This window comes from Herpailurus yagouaroundi, unplaced genomic scaffold (genome assembly GCF_014898765.1).
Source record: "Herpailurus yagouaroundi ecotype Mexico unplaced genomic scaffold, PumYag 150194, whole genome shotgun sequence".
NCBI classification, from domain to species: Eukaryota; Metazoa; Chordata; class Mammalia; order Carnivora; family Felidae; genus Herpailurus; species Herpailurus yagouaroundi.
This window is the reverse complement of record NW_024422661.1, coordinates 1-18,037: the sequence shown is the minus strand read 5'-3', so window position 1 is coordinate 18,037 and position 18,037 is coordinate 1. Positions and strand designations below refer to the sequence as shown.

The window sequence follows — 18,037 nt, the reverse complement described above, 5'->3', positions numbered from 1 at the left end:
GAGTTCCTGAGCCTGCAGTGTGCCCTGGCAGATAACTCAGTGGCATGAGTGTCAAGATTAAGACCACTGTCTGTGGTAGACTTCCAGATTCCTGAAAATGGGAATGCCAAAAGTAGCAGAGAGGGTTGCTATTTGATTCTCAATGAAGTTAAACTTGGAAGGCCTGTGCCTTTCTGGTCAGGGAAATTGCTGATCCTCCTTTGGTAAGAGTGAGCCAAGGCCATGTGGGTGATGGGCAGTTGGTCTGCTGGGAGTGATGTTTGGGCATGGAATGGCTTTGGAGCAGGGCTAGTATCCTAACATAAATTTGGGATGTAGTAGTTGCCCATGAATATTGGGTTTAATTCATTAGAGTCATGCTTTATTCTGTGTAGTACTGCCTTGTGAGAACTCTTAGTGAATTATGTATTTAATTTCCCTATATTTGTGTCTCAGGTGGTAACTATATCTTATATTTATAATGCTCAACAGATTTTATAATAGGTACATGGAAATACTGGCTTATTAATGAACACATTTTCTCCTGCTTTTGCACCATGCAGATGGGCCCAGCAGGAACTCAGGCTGGCTCCTATCTAAATCCAGGAGTGACTCATTTTAGGAGCAGTAGAAATTCAGCCTAATTTTCCATGACAGTAAAGAATTCCTGTTCTCTAGCCACTGCTGCTCAAGGTCATATGTAAGGTCACAGCCAGAGTCAGGAACACTAGTCAAGGCTTCTCCCAACTGACAGTTCAATAATTATGGTGTACTTACTTTACAAATATTTTCTACTTTATTATAAAAAGACCAATAGATAGGAAGCTATCTATTATCTGTTCATTCTTTCCACTATGCCAAATCAGTAATAGGTGAAAGGGCTTTAATAGTTGGAGAGAAAATCCAGATGATATGCCTACAAGGGGGAATATCAAAATCTGGGGTGAAAGTGTGAGTAGAGAGAGAATGGGGGCAGTGGAGAAGGCAAGTGACTCTTCCAGAAAAAAGCCTGGACTGGCTTTTGGTAGAACTGACAGGAAAATAAATAATGAGTGGGGAACACCATCAGGGACAGTCTGGAATGGGGATAAATGGATAAGACTGCAGACCACACAAAAATCCCTCCCTCTGTGCCACCCACAACCCAGAAAGCCAGACCAGCAGGATGTCTACTGTAGACATTTAGAAAAAACTAAAGGATTCAGAAGGAAGAGGGAAGAACCATCTGGATGAGAGACATTTATTATCTTTTCTGGAATTTTCCTTTCTCCTTGGTATAGAGAAGGTGAAGGAAATAAGTTCTCTTTTCTTCTCAGATTCTACTTTTTTCATTTTAAAAAGGAGGTAGGCAAGTGTCCTGGGAAGTCAAAGACGAGCCTGCTTATACACAACATCTAAGTAATAGTACATGGAAATATTATAGATTGGTCCTGACACCCAGGAACTCTGTCCTCAATCTCCAACTCACAGTCAGATATGGGGCATTGCCTTCTAAGGCCCCCAAACTTCCTTTAGTCATGCTGCTCCTCCCAAGACTCAGTGTCCTATGTTGGTGTCTACCCCATGTGTCCATCAAACATGTTTTCATTCCAAGACCACCATCTTCTGCAGAGAACACTTGCATTATTCATTCTTTCTTCTTTATCTCCCTTCTTGCTTCTCCTTCTTGCTTATCACCTCATCCCTTGACCAGTTTCAATAAGAACACAGCTGATGAAGAGTTAATGCTGTTAACTGCCAGTACTCTGCCCTTCCTGGTGTCCAGGAAATAGGAATGGTGAGTCTAATTCCTCATCTTAGGAAGGACATGGAAGAGCTGGGACCTTTCTGAAGGATCACCGTGGGGAAGGGATCTGGCCCTTGCCAAGAGTCTGCTGCTCCATCAGGTAGACTGGGTAGGAATTAGGGCCCCCATCATCCTCTGGGTCATTGTCCTCTGTGTTTTGGACCAGTGCACGGCGTGTTTTCATCGTACAGGCAATCTGTGATTAGGAGAAAGGAGGAATGAGTTTCATCTGCCATGCCACTTGCTTTCCTCAATACCCATAACCCTTCAATTCTACTCTCCCTGATCCTAGCCATTTAGCTTCCTTCTTTCCCAAGATTCCATCCAAACCTTGATCCTTATTCCAGCCCCAGATCCCATGCACTAAGTCCCAGACTTCATCTCCAATTCCCTCCTCTGTCCAATTTTCCCTCTCCTGATATTCCCTGTTCTCATATCCCAGATTCTATCTCCAGCCCCCAGTTTTTCCCTATTCAATTTCCTTTTCTCTCAGCCACAGACTTTTCTTCAATGCCACTGTTCATGCCTCATGCACCTATTGTCCTTCCCCAAAGTTTTCACCACCACTACCCCTTTATTACCATCCTCCCACCATGCCTCTTTTCCTGGGCTAATTACTGCCTCTTGTTCAGATCCATAATCTCTCATCAACTCCCTGTCTCATGGGTTCACTCCCCTGTAGCATCCCTGCCCCTTACCAAGAAGATAAGGCCAAGGAACACCAGGAAGAGAATCACAGCCACCAGGACCACAATAACTATGGCCCATGCAGGGAATGAATCATTCTCCCTCATTCCTCCAGCACGAAGACCTCCCTGTGAGCCATCTTTGTTCTGATATGGATGGTTTTGGTTGCCTGGGGCTTCTGACATGATGGAACTCAGCTCTATGTGAGATGTGGTGAGTGTAAAAGAACCAATGGGTACCCCATAGGTAACATCAGTTTTATTTGAACCAGGAGAGGTATTAGTGACAGATTTGTCTCCTGTGACATTGAATGGAGGTCTTATAGTCTCTGTGGGAGCTGTGTTTTTTCCTACACTTTCTTTAGGTTTTCTTGGGGGTTTTGTGGTCTCAGTGGCCAATGTGGCCTTTACTCCATGTTTTATAGATTTGGCTTGAGTTCTTGTTGTCTTCTTATTGGCTGGAGTGGCATTTTCTCCATGTTCTTTGGGCCTCTCTGGGGCTCTTGTGGTATTGCTGTTGGCCGAGATGATCTTCTCCCCATGGTCTGTGGGAATTCCTGGGGCTCTTGTGGTCTTCCCATTGACCGTTGTGTTCTTCTCCCCATGGTTCTTGGGCTCTTCTAGGGCTCTAGTGGTCTTCCCCTCATGGTCCTTGGGGCCTTCTGGGGCTCTCGTGGTCATCCCATTGACTGTTGTGTTCTTCTCCCCATGGTCCTTGGACCCTTGTAGGGCTCTGGTGGTCTTACCCCCATCATCCTTGGACCCTTCTGGGACTCTTGTGGTCTTACCATTGGCCAGGGTGGTCTTCTCCTTATGGTCGTTGGGCCCCCCTAGGACTCTAGTGGTCTTCCTGTTGACTGTGGTGGTCTTCTCCCCATGATGCTTGGGACCTTCCAGGGCTCTTGTGGTCTCCCTGTTGGCTGGGGTGGTCTTCCCATGGTCCTTGGGCCCTTCTGGGGCACTCATCGTCTTCCCATTGGCTAGGGTTGTCTTCTCACCATAGTCTTTGATCCCTTCTAGGGCTCTAGTGGTCTTCCCCCTATGGTCCGTGGGCCCTTCTGGGGCTCTTGTCGTCTTCCCATTGGCCAGGGTGTTTTTCTCCCTGTGGTCCTTGGTCCTTTCTAGGGCTCTAGTGGTCTTCCCCCCATGGTTCTCAGGCCCTTCTGGGGCTCCCGTGGTCTTCCCATTAGCTGGCGTTGTCTTCTCACCAGAGGCCTTGGGCCCTTCTAGGGTTCTTGTGGTTTTCTTCCCATATTCCTTGTGGCCTTCTGGGGCTCTCGTGATCATCCCATTGGCAGGTGTAGTCCTTTCCTCATGGTTCTTGGACCTTTCTGGGGCACTTGTGATCTTCCTGACTGTGGTGGTCTTCTCCCTGTGGTCCTTGGGCCCTTCTGGAGTTCTTGTGGTCTTTTCCTCATGTTCCTTGGGCCCTTCTGGGACACTTGTGGTCACCCCATTGGCTGATGTAGTCTTCTCATCATGTCCCTTGGGGCCTTCTGGGGCACTTGTGATCTTCCTGTTGACTGTAGTGGTCTTCTTCTCATGATCCTTAGGCCCTTCCGGGGATCTTGTGATTTCCTTGTTGGCTGGGGTGATCTTCTCATGGTCCTTGAACCCTGATGGGGATCTCATGGTCTTCCCATTGGCTGGGGTGGTCTTCTCCCCATAGTCCTTGGGCCCTTCTAGGGTTCTTGTGATCATCACGTTGGCTGATGTAGTCTTCTCCCCATGACCCTTGGGGCTTTCTGGGGCATTTGTGGTCTTCCCGTTGACTGTAGTGGTCTTCTTCTCATGATTCTTAGGCCCTTCCACGGGTCTTGTGACCTCCCTGTTGGCTGGGGTGGTCTTCCCATGGTCCTTGGGCCCTGCTGGGGCTCTCATGGTCTTCCCATTGGCGGGGGTTGTCTTCTCACCATAGTCAGTGGGCCCTTCTGGGGCCCTTGTGATCCTTCTGCTGTCCGGAGTGGTGTTCTGTCCATGTTTCTTGGACTTTTGGGGGGTTAGTGTGGTTTTCTTATTGGTTGATGTAGTCTCTTCTCCATATTTTGTAGATTCTGTTGGGACTCCCGGAGTCTTCTCATAAGGCAATGTGGCTACTTTTCCATGTTCTAGTGAGTTTTCTAGTGATTTTGTGATATTTATATGAGCTGATATGGTGCTGTGTCCATGTTCTCTAAGTGTTGCTGGTATTTGTGTGGTCTTTTCAATGGGTGATGTCCTGTTTATATGTCCTGTAGTCTTCATCATTGTTGTGCCTGAGGCAACTGTAGTTCTGAGATTAGCAGCTATTGTATGATCTCCAGCTCTTTCTGACCTTCGTGGGGTTCTTGTAACCTCATCTGATGGGGCTGTTGTGCTTTTGCCTGAGGAATACATAGGTATTTTTTTGCTCTCCGAATTTCCTGAGTTGTAGACAGGATTTATGGTCTTCTGTGAAGTAGCGCTTTTACTCTCTGAAGTAATGTTTCTCGAAGATGTTACACTTTTATCTGTTCCTATAACTGATTTGAACCTAAGGCAAGTTGTTTTGATCTTGGGTGCTGACGTTGGATATTTTACACCAGACGATCCTTTATGTGTGTTAGTAGAGTCAGTAGGATCAATAGACCGTCCATTCCGAACATTTGGGTCTCTTCCTTGATTGCTCGGGGTTTTTTCAGAAGTAGGAAGAACTTCATGATGACTTGTAGAGTTTTGGGAATTACCTATGTGTTTGTAAATCGGCTTGAGATGGTGTGTAGTGTTGCAATTGCGTTTTAGATTATGGGTTTCTGTAGATTTAGTGAGGTCTAGAGGGCTATGGCTTGACTGAAGAGCAGTATGATCAGGGGGTGCACTATAAACAAAGCCTGAAATAGGAGGGAACAAATTATCAGATGCTGGGGAATCACCAGTTTTCTGAAGTTCTTGAAATGTGATAGCACCTGTGAAGGAAAAGAGGCAAATAAGAAACTTCCATTATTTTCTTCCTTGTTTCTCTGCCCACCTCTCCCTCTAAGGGTCCCTTTATTACCCTAGATATATCTCCCCAGCCAGTATCCTCAAAATACTATGACTTAAAATCCCCATTCTCTCCTCTAGTCTCTGGACCTTTGTTCAGGTTGTGCCTTCAGCAAGAATGCCACTTCACCTCTTCTCCACTTCCACTCCTCAGTTATGAAATTCAGACCTTTCTGGCTTTATGGCATCTTTCCAGATCCTTCCAAGCATATAAGATCTAGTTTCATCTCAATTCTCAAAAAATTCTTTATTAATACCCTTTCCTGCTACCTTCAACCCAACCTTACAGTTATTTGTGTGCCTATCAACCTCTACTTCCTGCCCTACCTATCAAATCACAAGATTTTGAGATCAGATATTGAGGGTATTTTGTTCCACAAATGCTCCTTTAGAGTTTATATACTTATGAAATGGAGTTCCCTTTCCATGACAGGGCTGAGAAGAAAGGGAACAAATATCAGAATCTCCATCTTTCCATAAAATTCCAGCTCCATCTCAAATGTAATTGTGTAACAGACTGAAGTAAGACTTCTGGCAGAACTTGCCATAGGATTAATAAGTAGACACAGGTGATGAATAGGAGGAGGATAAAAAGAGGAATGGAAGATGGATAGAGGAAGGATATGGAAGACTTCATTTTGGTGTTAAAGTTTGGTTTGGATGTAGAGAAGTAGATGAGATGACTCAACCCTATGGTCCCCCACTGGACACCCCTCTCTTCACACGCCTAAAGCTATCTGGGATAGATGAAGTTTGCCCGCTTGAAAGAAAAAGATGTCTGCTTGGGAGTCCTGAGATGAGTGAATGAGGCAGCTGAATTGTAGAAGGGACTGACTGTGTTTAAGGACAGGGTGTGAGAGAAAACACCTCTATCAATAAACAGATATGGGCCTTAATTACGTGGGAAAAAAACAACCAACGGGGACAGAGGAGATGTCTCTGATACCTAGTCAGGAGATCGCCAAAGAGTGAGGGAGATAGTGTTGTTACGTAACTGAGATTTCCAGTCTGTTAGCTCAAGGCGGCAACCAGAACCTGGACCCATTCCCAATCACAAAGAAACAAAATCCACCCACCTCCTTGCTGCCAAGAAGAGTAGAGGCCCGGGGAACTCTTTGAAAAAATATGGGTGGGACAAGAAGGGGATGAGGGTCCCAAGTCTCTTATGGGAATCGAGGTTAGGGAGAGAAAGGATGGCTGAATTTTCAGGCCCTCACTTCGCTATGTTAGTTCCATTCCTTGGTTCTCTCAGCAGCAATACCAATGATAGCTACTATTCATTGGGCACCTTTTCTGAGCCAAAAGCTCAGGTGGTTGCCTTACAGACATTCTCTTTCTGGATTCTCTTCTAGGGTCACTGATCTGCCGGCTCCCCAAAAGTAGACAGATGATGAATGGGAGGAGGATAAGAAGAGGAATGGAAGATGGATAGAGGAAGGAGATGGGAGACTTTCATTTTAGTGTTAAAGTTTTGCCTGGATGCAGAGAAGTAGATGAGATGACTCAACCCTATGGTTCCCCACTGGCCTCCCCTCTTCACACACCTAAAGCTATCTGGATAGATGAAGGTTGCCCTCTTGAAAGAAAAATGTGTCTCTTTAGAAGCGTTACAAGCTATTAACCTCCCTATTTTACAGCCAAAAAACTTAAGTTTCAAGTTTCACCCAAGAGGAATGGTGACTTGCACACAATCCCACAGCAACAGCAATGGCCAACCTTTCTTGCACACTTACTATGAGACAGGCAGGTCTTATGAATGTATTAACTCATTTACTTTTCACAACAGCCCTTTGAAATTGAGAACTATTTGTTATTCTCCCCCTTTTTATAGATGAGGAAACAAGGTTCAGAGAGAATGAGTAATCTCCCCAAGGATACTCTCCAAGTCAAAAGTTGAGCTAGAGTTTGAACACATATTCTGGGTCCCCAGACCCAGGCTCCTACTGGTTAAGACTACACTACACAAACTATAGTTCAGCCCAGCTGTTGGGAAAGGAAGAACACTGGCACTTGTGGAACGCCTAAAGGATGCTGTCTATACATTTGTTTATTTAATCTTCACCACAAACCTGTGAGACAAGCATATGATCTTACTATTTTATAGGTGAGAAAAGGAAGTTCAAAGTGATGAAATAATTGGCAAAGTCAGGCTTCTCACTAAACCCCAGATGCTGTTAAATGTGATAGGGGATGAGTAAATATCCAGAAAGTGAATAAATGAGCAGTAGCAGTACAGTGGCAAATTCCACTGGCTTTAAAGAATCAGAGGACAAGATTAGAGTTCAGGCTCTGTCCCTCACCAGCTTTGCATGCTTGCTTGGGTCACTTAAATATTCAGAATATCCATGTCCTCAACTGTAAATAACAATGATGTCAACTGCACCAGCTTAAGCATAGATTATTTAAAGCATTTGTTGAATCTGAATTATAGTCTTTCAAACAGTCTCATACTTTGCCTTGTTCTCCTGGTAGTAAGGGGAGCCTGAGCCTGTGGCCTTCTACAGCCCCAGGTATCTCTCCTGTCCCATATGCTTCACATACCTCTGAGGCCTGCCTTGACCACCTCGTCCAAAGGGCAGCCCCATATTCCTGGGCCATTTCCCCTGGCTGTGTTTTATCAACATGACACTCATCATTTTCTATTTATAATAAATACTTCCCACAATGGCAGGGATTTTTAATTGTTTCATTCATTGCTATGTCTCCAGCTTAGAACAATGTCTGGCCCACAGGAAGCACTTCATACATATTTGTTGAATGGGTGATTAACAGTATCTTAAGACTGATGAAAACTCTTCAGAAGCAGTGCCAACAACCTCTCGTTATGCACACTAAGTAAAAAAGCATATATAACTGTGACCTCCATAAGTTGGAAAACCAAAGGGTAATTTCTGCCACATGAAGTAATTGAGCCCCTGAGATGTTAGAAGACCTACCAGTTCTGGGATACTGGTTGTCATTTAACCCCAGGGCCTATATAGTCAATAAAGAGATTCAGATAACTAGATCTTAGAATTCCAGATCTACATCACACAATTGTGGAACCATTGGTTATTAAGTCTTGAGTTGAAGCTCAAAGGATTCCTTGGTTCTGAGCTCAGCCATGGAGCAAATCAGTGACTAACTGCATTGCCCACCCACCCCACCCCACCCCCCTGCCCTAAGATGAGATGACCATCTCTTCTCCCCAGTAGCAATTTTAGTTCCCTAGGAAGTTTTTACCGTGAGATATTCATTTCGCCAACTACAATAATGGCCCCAAAATAACTTTTTTGGTCACTGATACATAGGCAGAGAGGAAACTCTGGCTTTAGCACAAGACACTGAAGATGGATGCTCAGCCTGGATTAAAGAATGAAAAAAATCCCACATCAAAACTACGTGTAATTCCAAAGGTCTGTTCAACATGTTTCATTCTCACTTATCATGCTAAGTGATTCATGATGCAGGGTCTCCATCAGAGCAGCTTTACCCAGAAGAGTGTATCTGGTGTTTCTTGGTGTCCTGCCCCTAGAAAATGGCTTACTCCATTTGCAATAATACAGGTAAATGCTTTAAATGTCTATAGAACACAAGCTCAGTACATGGCCTAAAACTCAGAGTAAAACAGACTAAAGAGAAATATACTCAAATGGTTGCCTGCATGGGTAACTGGGGATTATTATATTTTATTTTTCTTTCTCATTTTTTTTCCAGTTTTCCACTTTCTATAATGAGCATATTTCTGTCAGATAAGTTACATCAAATAACATTTATTAGAGGAAAAACAAGACATCCTTTTTAGACTTGCTCCAAGACCCCATTTGTGCTCCCCTCAGAGATTATTTAATCTACTTTCTGCACCTCTGGTTCTACAACTGCATGCCACAGACTCTGGGGTTCTAAGACCCAGTTATCTGAATCTGGGTATTGACTAATCCTGTGCATAAATGATGGAGAGGGGTCAGAACTGTGTACTAAAGGTATTCATCCACCTCAGTCATCACACTTTCCCTCTCTACCTTGGCCTCACTGCCTGCTGGACATAGTCATGTGCCCCATCAGCCCCACATTCCAGTTCCACCCTCACCCCACCCCAACCTTATCCCAGTCTCACACCCTCCCTACCTATCACCTACTTGCTCTTCTCTACAGGATCTGAGTGTCCACTGCCCTGGCCCTCCCCCCAGCCCTCTCCTCCGTTCCACCCAGGCAAACTCTAGCAGTCATCTCCCCAGACAAAACCCAGAGCCCAGAGTGTCCTATTCTGGAATTCAGATCTCAAGTCTGCCCTGCATCTGCCTGTGCCCTAGAGCAAATCTTCCTCAAAAGTTAATGTGTATGGAGTTGTCTCATGCTTCATTCCCTTCTGCTTTGTACCTACAGATCCTTCTTCCTGGGCAGCAGCATAACAGAAGGTGGCAGAGAGCAGCAGGTGGGATAGCAGCATGACAGGAAGGAGAAGAGAAGAGACCCAGGATTGGGAGGCTGAGGACGGCTCTGGTGCCTCTGTCCCCAGACCATTGAGATAGGGAGAGAGGTACAAGTCAGAGCACAAACAGAATGCACTGCTGAGGCCTAGCAGAGGCAGCTCGAAGATTCCTCAGCTCCTGCCCCTGCCAGCCACCATCCACTTGTTCCCTTCGCTCCCATCCCCACTGGCCCCAACATGACCTGAGCTCAAGGAAGGAGAAATTTCCTCCAATATCACCCTCTGTCAAATACTATTAGAAGAAGCTGCTGCCTGCCCTACCCTAAATACTGTCTGCAGCATCCAGATTCACAACTTTCTGGGTCCTGGTTTGCAATCATCAACATCGTTGCCATGGATGACCCTATCCAGCACATTGCGTCTCTCTGAATTTATTTGTGTGTGTCTACCTTGTGAAGACCCTCCTTTGAATCACCCAGGTCCCCTCCAGACTTCTCCTGTGTTTCACCTCTCCGCTCCCTGGGGTCAGTCACAGAACTATTTCTTAACTAAGTGAACTAATTTGGTGATTTCACTTTAACTTGTAGGTTCTGTTGTGCTCATTAAACTTTTCCACATACTTTTTCTCACTGAAGCTCTGGAATGTTTCCCAACTGTAGAATAGGGACAAAATCATGCACACCTTATCGAGTTGCTATGAGGATCAAATAAGTAAATGTGAACAAAGTGCCTAGAACAATGCCTAGCACATAGTAAATGCCTGGTACACATCATCTACTGGTATTGGCCAGATGGCATTCTTCTAAGCTTATAAATGTAGGAAAGCCCTGACTAACTAAATGGGCCAGAGTCCAGAATAGAACCAAGATTGGCATAGAACAGGGCTCTTGGGAGAGAAATGCACCTCAGGCCCATGAGGGCAGCAGGCAATGTGGAATGGCAGAATCCCCACTTGCCACCCTCTAACTTCATGACTTTGGACAAGTCCCTTCACTTCCTCTGCATCATGCTCTCCTCTCTATAAAGTGCAATATGAACCATCTCAGGAGATTTGAGGAGATGAAATGAGATGAAGTACTGTGAGCACATGTGAGTTCCTTGAACATAACAGATGCTCAGCGAATGTCAGGCCCCACTGCTGTCTACCCAAGACTGCTGGCCTGTACAGTGTCTTTATGTAAACTGGAAACAGCCCCTCTGTGCGTGGGTGCAGCTTTGCAGGCTATGTCTTGAGAAGCAGAGCACAGGCTGGATTTCATCTCCTACCTGCTCCTTAGACAGTAACCTTAAGCAGTGAACACCCTAGGCAACTGTATGCAACAACCCTATACCCACATCCCTTCCCACCACACATTCACCTGCTATTCATTTCTATGATTGGTCATTCAACCCTACAAATGCTAAGAAACAATTCCTCTTTGTCTTCTGTCTCCTTGTGTTATGGTAACCCCTTTGCCTCTGAAGGCATCTTACCTGCCTCCTGAGAAGCTAAAAGGAAGATGAGGCAGCAGTGGAGGCCAAAGGTGGAGCGGATGCAGTGGGCTGGCTGGGCCATGTTGGAGTTGGACAGCTGCTAGGGACCATGGGCTGGGGTCCTCTCAGCTTAAATGGATCCATGTTTGACGTCATGAGGGCTGGGGCCCCCCAGGTCTCAACCTTAAGTAAATGGAACCGCCCCACCCCACAAGGGTGCCCTGATAACAAGAGACCGCAACTGCTGTGTCACAGAGCCAAGCACCTGGGCGCCTGCTGAATGGGTGGGATCTGGGAAAAGGAATACAGAATGGGCAGACTCCTGACCCAGCCCCAGCAGAGGGAGAGGGGACTGGGTGGGGGCAGCCTCCAGGGCTCTGAGGAGATAGGGAGCATATTGCTGGGTTCTAAAAGGACTGGGCTCTGATGGGTGAGGCAGATGCGGGGGGGGGGGGGGTGATTGGGTGCTCAGGTTCTGGGAGGAGATTCACAGTCTGGTTCTCCAGCTTCACATTTGCCCTTCCACTTCTCTCGCATCAGCCCTGTTTTCCACACCCCTTATTCACACATGGTCACTCTTTTTGCCATGGGTGGAGTCATCCATGAGTATCAGGTGAAAGAGCAAAGAAGCGGAAAGACCTCACATGGTCCACTACTGCAGAGACAGGTGCTTCCAGATGTCCAGAGATGACACAAGATGTGGATACAGTGGGGACAGTGACAGAGACAAGCTACAAGACTGATACAGAAGCCCAGGACCCAACATCACACACCTCACCAGGGACGCAGATGGGAACGGAGGCTGAGTTCTTTGGTAGAGATGCTTGGTGTACAGGGGCTCTGCCTTCAGCCCACCCCTTCCCTCCTCTCCCACATCAGCCCAGCAGCCATCACTTGCCTCCAAGCCCCTATCACCCCTATATAGAAATGCAGACATCTCACTTCTAGAATCTCCTGGAGTCTTCCTCTTTCCCTCCTCCTGATTCCTTGCCTAGAGCAAGCGTTAGTTCAGAAGACTGTCAAAATTCATTCACTGGACTTCCAAGTGGCAGTACCTGGGGCTGGAGTTGTGGGGGACAGACTACTGGAGCCAAGGAGAAAGTCATGCATCCAGGTGTCCAAGTCACCACCTCTTTATGGCTCACTTGATTTGTTCACAGTGTGTCTCCTCTCATGGAAAGTAAGCACCCTGCAGGCAAGGTCTTTGTCTTGATCACTGCTGCTTTCCCCGTCACCTGAGGTAGTGTCTGGCACACAGTAGACAATCAGTAAGCACTTACTACTCGGCTATACAGAGTGGGTGTCTGGACTGTCTGCTGCCTTTCTGGGGGAAGTGGAGCAGGCAGAAGGAGTGGAGGGGGTCAAGATCTAAAGGTCAAGAAGCCAGGGGCTCAGGGCAGTGGGGCTCATGGGAGGACCAAAGAGACATTTTGGGAGAACATATGAATTGTTCTCATTACTTGGTGTGACTTGTCCCTAAGCCCTAGGCAGGGCTGGAATGAGTGAGAAGGGAACAGGCCAACTTCTCATTAATGTAATTAATGGGAAATTAATGAGGCTCCATGGAGTCAAGCCAAAGACTGGTTACTCAGAACTGGGTGGCCTGCCTCCCTGAAAGGGAGCACCCTGAAAGATGGAGGAACTAAGGCAGCAGAAGGCCTTCCCCTGTAGCTCCATCCGGACCCAGAGTGACTAACAACTCCCTTTTCCATTAGTCCCCAGCCCCACCCTTTTCCCCAGGAACCTAGGCCTCTAGGAGAGTGGTTCTCAACAGAGAGGGACAGCTTTGCTCCCCCAGCAAACATTTGGGAAAGTCCAAAGATATTCTTTTTTTTTGTTGTTTTTTAATTTTATTTGAGAGAGAGAGTGGGAGTAAGTGAGAGGGACCGAGTGAAAGAGAGAGAGAGAGAGGGAGAGAGAGAGAGAGAGAGAGAGAGAGAATATCTCAAGAAGGCTCCATGCTAAGCGTGGAGCCTGACATGGGGCTTGATCCCACAACCCTGGGATCATGACCTGAGCCAAAATCAAGAGTCGGATGCTCAGCCAACTGAGCCACCCAGGTGTCCCTAGAGATATTCTTGTCACAACTTGGAGGGGATGTCACTAGCCTCTAGTGGATAGAGGCCAGAGGTACTATTCAACATAATACACAATGCTCAGGACAGCCCCCAACCCGCAACAAAGAACTCTCCAGCCCAACATTTCAGTGGTGCTGAGATTCACAATCTCTGCTTTAGTTGCATAAATAAATATCCGCCCTTCTCTTTTAGCCACAACTTCCTCCAGATGACCCATGCATCTGGGTTAGAGAAACTAGGGGGTAAGTAGAGGCTCAGGTTGATCTCTTAGTGTGAGTAGAGGTTGTTGTGTCTGAGTTAGAGGCTGAGGGGTTAGTCACAAAATAATCCTACTAATTTCTAACGTTTGAGCATTTCTATGTGCCAAAGAATATGCTAAACACCTTACCTTCTTATAACCTATGAGATTAGCAACGTTAGCTTCATTTTACCAATGAGAATAAACAGTCTCAGATTAGGGAAGTGACTTGCCCAAGGTCACACACCTGGTAAGCAGGAGACCAGACTTGGTCGGTACCTGCATAATGGCAAAGCACATGTGCTTTGACAAATACACAATGACTAGGAGGGGGTGGTGTTTTATTTAGCAAGAATTGTGTCCTTCATCCACTCAGAGTGGTCTAAGGAGGCATCACAGAGCAAGACTCCTCGCCTGTCTCAAAGTGAGAGGACTGGAGGTGTTGGGAGGGCCAGGAGCCAGCCCAAAGGGGCTCCATATGGAAGGAGCTGTGAAGGGAGAGCTTCCCCATCCTGCACATGGGATGTCCAAAGTATCCCTAGCTAATGAGGCTCTCTAAGGAAGAGGGTGGGAATGGGAAGAAAGGGTGAAGGACAAAGGTTCCAACTGCCCAGACCTAGACTTCATGAAGGCTAGAAGACTCCTGGAGACCAGCTAGCCCTGGTCCTTCCTTCTGCAGCTGAGAAAACTGCTTCAGAGAAGTTAGGTCCAAATGGCAGGCTGGTGGCAGGACCCAGACCAGAACCTCAGCCTCCTACTTGGTGACTGATCCCCTTATACTGTTGGTGAAGGAGACCTGGATGGGCTGGTGGCCCCAGGAATCCACCCGCAGGAAATGGTCCCAACTAACTGAATGGGAAGGCTGAGTCTGAGAATGAGTCTGTTTTGGAGAGGAAGAAGGAAGGTTGAAGGGAGAGGGATACTCTACCATCCCGGCCCCACCCCTTCATTTGACAAGGTAGTGGCTGGTGTCCCTATGGTGGCAGTCATAAGGGGTCACAGAGCCACTACCACACTCCACACTCATCTCCTTCCAGAACTGGCAGGCCTGAGAGACCATGGAGAGGGTGGGTCAACTGAGGGCCCCAGGAATGTGCTTCCCAGCCCTCAACTCTCCCCATGGGTTGCTCCCTCTCCTTGACAACTCAGGTTCTCAGCATCCCTCTTCAAGTGAAATGATAGTAACGATGAATAAGGGGAATATTGAGCATTAATGCCAAGCAGCTAAGGGCTTTACATGTATAGCTCATTTCATTCTCCAACAGCCTTTTGACCTATCATTCTCATTTTATCCAGCACTCATCTATAAAATGAGGGGTAATAATATTATCTATATCACAGGTACACAGGTATGTATGTACAGCCCCTTGCACATAATAAGTGCTATTTAAGTATTAGTTATTATTAATGAGAAATCCGGACACAGAGAGGTTAAGTAATTTGCACAAGATCACACAGCTATATTGGTGGAGCTAGGATTCAACACCCAGGCTAATGTGACTCCACACAGTCTTCACTGCCTGGATAGAGCTGAATTTAGTGTCTCCCTGAGCTGGTCAGCCTCCAGCACTCCCCATTCTCTCTTTTGGTGGCCCCAACTCCCCATCCCTACTTGGTCACTGACAGGTACTGACATCCACATCACTGACATCCACATCTTTCCATCTTTCTGAACCTTCCTCCATATCTCCAGCTCTGTTGTCATATATATCTCACTCTGCAATGTCTCTACTATGAGATGCCCAGGTGGGCCTCTCTCCTTCTTCTGAACCCCAGTCTTTCCCACTGGGAAAGTGGCCTGAGCCTGCTCCCCTGTCTTTCCTCCCTTAATTTCCTGACTTTAGCTACTGGGGACTGGGGGTGGGGGGGGGGGTGGGGGAAGCTGCCCATGCCATCCCTGCTGGGAATGGAAGGGAGAGGAGAAGGAAAAAGAGGGAGGAAGGGGAACAGGATCCTTGGAGGGGATGTTTCTTACACCAGAAAGATCAAAGCCATGAGAAAGGAAGTTGAAAACTTTTCAAGGAAGCAATCAGGTAACAGACATCTGGCTATTGGTGTGACCAGAAGCTCAAGGGAGCACCGAAACCCCGTTAAGAACTGGAAACATAATCAGACATACTCAAAACACAGTTGAAATCAGGCACTAATGAATGCATGTACTCCCCTCCAGGAGCCAGAGCTGGCTGCAGAAGAGTAAGAGAGAATGGGCCCAACCATCATCTTTACTGGTAAATGGCCCAATGCAAATAAGAGCACCTTACTGGTCAGGATTCTGAGCTCGGGGCATGTGGTGGCCACTCCAGCCATTATGGGAGTGGAGCCTCCTGAGACAGCCGTGCTAGCTATGTGGAAGGCCAGACCCAATGGGAGCCGTTCCAGGGGCTGTCGTGAGGGATGCAGATCCTAGAAGGGAAGAGAGAAAAAATGGCCAGAAGAGATCAGAAGTGAGAGCAGAAGCAGAAATTACATTCAGTGTTCCCTCAATCAAAATCCTAGCGACTTATAGGGGCACCTGGGTGGCTCAGTTTGTTCAGCGTCTAAAATTTGCTCAGGTCATGATCTCATTGTTCCTGAGTTTGAGTCCTGCATTTCGCTCTGTGCTGACAGCTCAGAGCCTAGAGCCTGCTTCAGATTCTGTTTCTCCCTCTCTCTCTCTGCCCTTCCCCTGCTCACGCTCTGTCTCTCTCTCTCTCTCTCAAAAATAAATAAACATTAAAAATAAAATAAAATAAAAATCCTAGCGAGTTGTTGGTATAAATAGATGAGCTAATTCTATGAACATGAAGACTGAGAATGGCTGAGAAATCTCAAAACAAAACAAAAGTAGAAGACTTAAACTACCAGATCTTGAAACTTGCTACAAAGCTGAGGTCATTAAGTACTGTGGCACTGACCTAAAAATAGACACAGAAGAACAGAATAGGGGCACCTGGGTGGCTCAGTTGGTTAAGTGTCCAACTCTTGGTTTCAGCTCAGGTCATGATCTCACAGTTTGTGGGTTTGAACCCCACATCAGGCTCTGCACTGACAGCAAAGAGCCTTCTTGGGATTCTCTCTCTCTCTCTCTCTCTCTCTCTCTCTCTCTGCCCCTCCCCCACTCATGTGCACATGTAAACTCCCACACTCTTCCTCTCTCTCAAAAGAAAGAAATAAACTTAAAAAAAAAAAAGGAACAGAATAGAGTCCAGAAATAGACCCACATGTATATGCTCACCGGCCTTTTGATAAAGATACTCACACAACTCAATGGTGGGCAGAGAGGGAGGGTCTTTGAAATAAATGGCTCTGAGGCAACTGGTTATCCATACAGAGAGAAAATGAACCGACCTCTACCTTACTCCATACACAGAAATTAATTGAAGACAAATCATAGGCTTAAATTTCAAAGCCCAAATAAGAAAGCTTCCAGAAGCATGCATAAGAGAATATGTTTATGACTTTAAAGTAGGCAAAAAAAAAAAAAGTCTTAGGTAGGATACAAAAGACACTAACTACAAGAGAAAAAAAGTTTATGAATTGAAAAGCAGGGGTGGGGTTGGAGGGGGTGCTTTGTATAGCCACCAAGCCCAGGGCACTGCTCCAATGAGATTTTGGGGAACTGTTGACTTACACGTGGCTGAGTACAGGAAGCCCCCACCCAGAGCCACAGGCCAAGCTAAAAAGCCCTCTAGAGATAGATTGAGAAATAGAAATATCACCTAGCAACACCGAGAATGTTACTGTAGTGCTCCCAGAAATGGTTGTAGCTGAAATCTGAGAACTATTTGGAAAACTCCCAGAAGGTGAAGAAACTGTTGAGAAACTTGCAAAGAACGTGCAGAGATCGGCAGAGTTCTACCCAGAGACAGTGGTGAGACTGGTAGACATGGTGGGGAGACTGACAGAGATCTTCTCAGAGATGGTAGGGAGATTGGCAGAGATGGTAGGGATACCAGCAGAGACAGTGGGGAGACCAACAGAGAGATATCCTCAGAAATAGGAGACTGGCAGAGACGGTGGGGAGACTGACAGAGGTATCTCCAGAACCTGAGGGACTCTCAGAGGTTGTCAGTATGCCTCCAGATGCTGTTTCCTGATGAGGTCAGCTGAGCTATTGTTGGAAGAAGAAAAATGAAGTGATGGGATTAGAAGAGTTGGCCAACTCCAAAGGCCACCTCTTTACCCCAACAACCCTTTTCAGAGGCTGGTGTTCCTGCAGGCCCAGGAATAGCACCCAGGTGCGTCCATGGTGCCTGATGGTGTGTGCCTTTCCAGATCTATTTCCCCTGCTCTTTAAAGGCTCTGAGGCTTGCATCACCTGAGGTGCTCAGTGAGTTGAGCATCCGACTCTTGATTTTGGCTCAGGTCATGGTTCCAGGATCGTGGGATCGACCTCTCCGCTTAAGT

At 46.6% G+C, this 18,037-nt stretch overlaps 1 protein-coding gene across 1 annotated transcript; it reads right to left on the bottom strand.

The window, feature by feature from the left end:
* Nucleotides 1–752: 752 nt before the first annotated feature.
* On the bottom strand, nucleotides 753–12,173 carry MUCL3 (mucin like 3). The gene is made up of 3 exons (XM_040469433.1): nucleotides 11,336–12,173; nucleotides 2,464–5,375; nucleotides 753–1,961 (listed from the first exon to the last, which is right to left on the bottom strand). Exons 1-3 carry the CDS (start codon nucleotides 11,415–11,417, stop codon nucleotides 1,815–1,817), a joined length of 3,141 nt encoding a protein of 1,046 aa, XP_040325367.1. The 5' UTR covers nucleotides 11,418–12,173; the 3' UTR covers nucleotides 753–1,814.
* Between the last annotated feature and the right edge of the window lie 5,864 nt (nucleotides 12,174–18,037).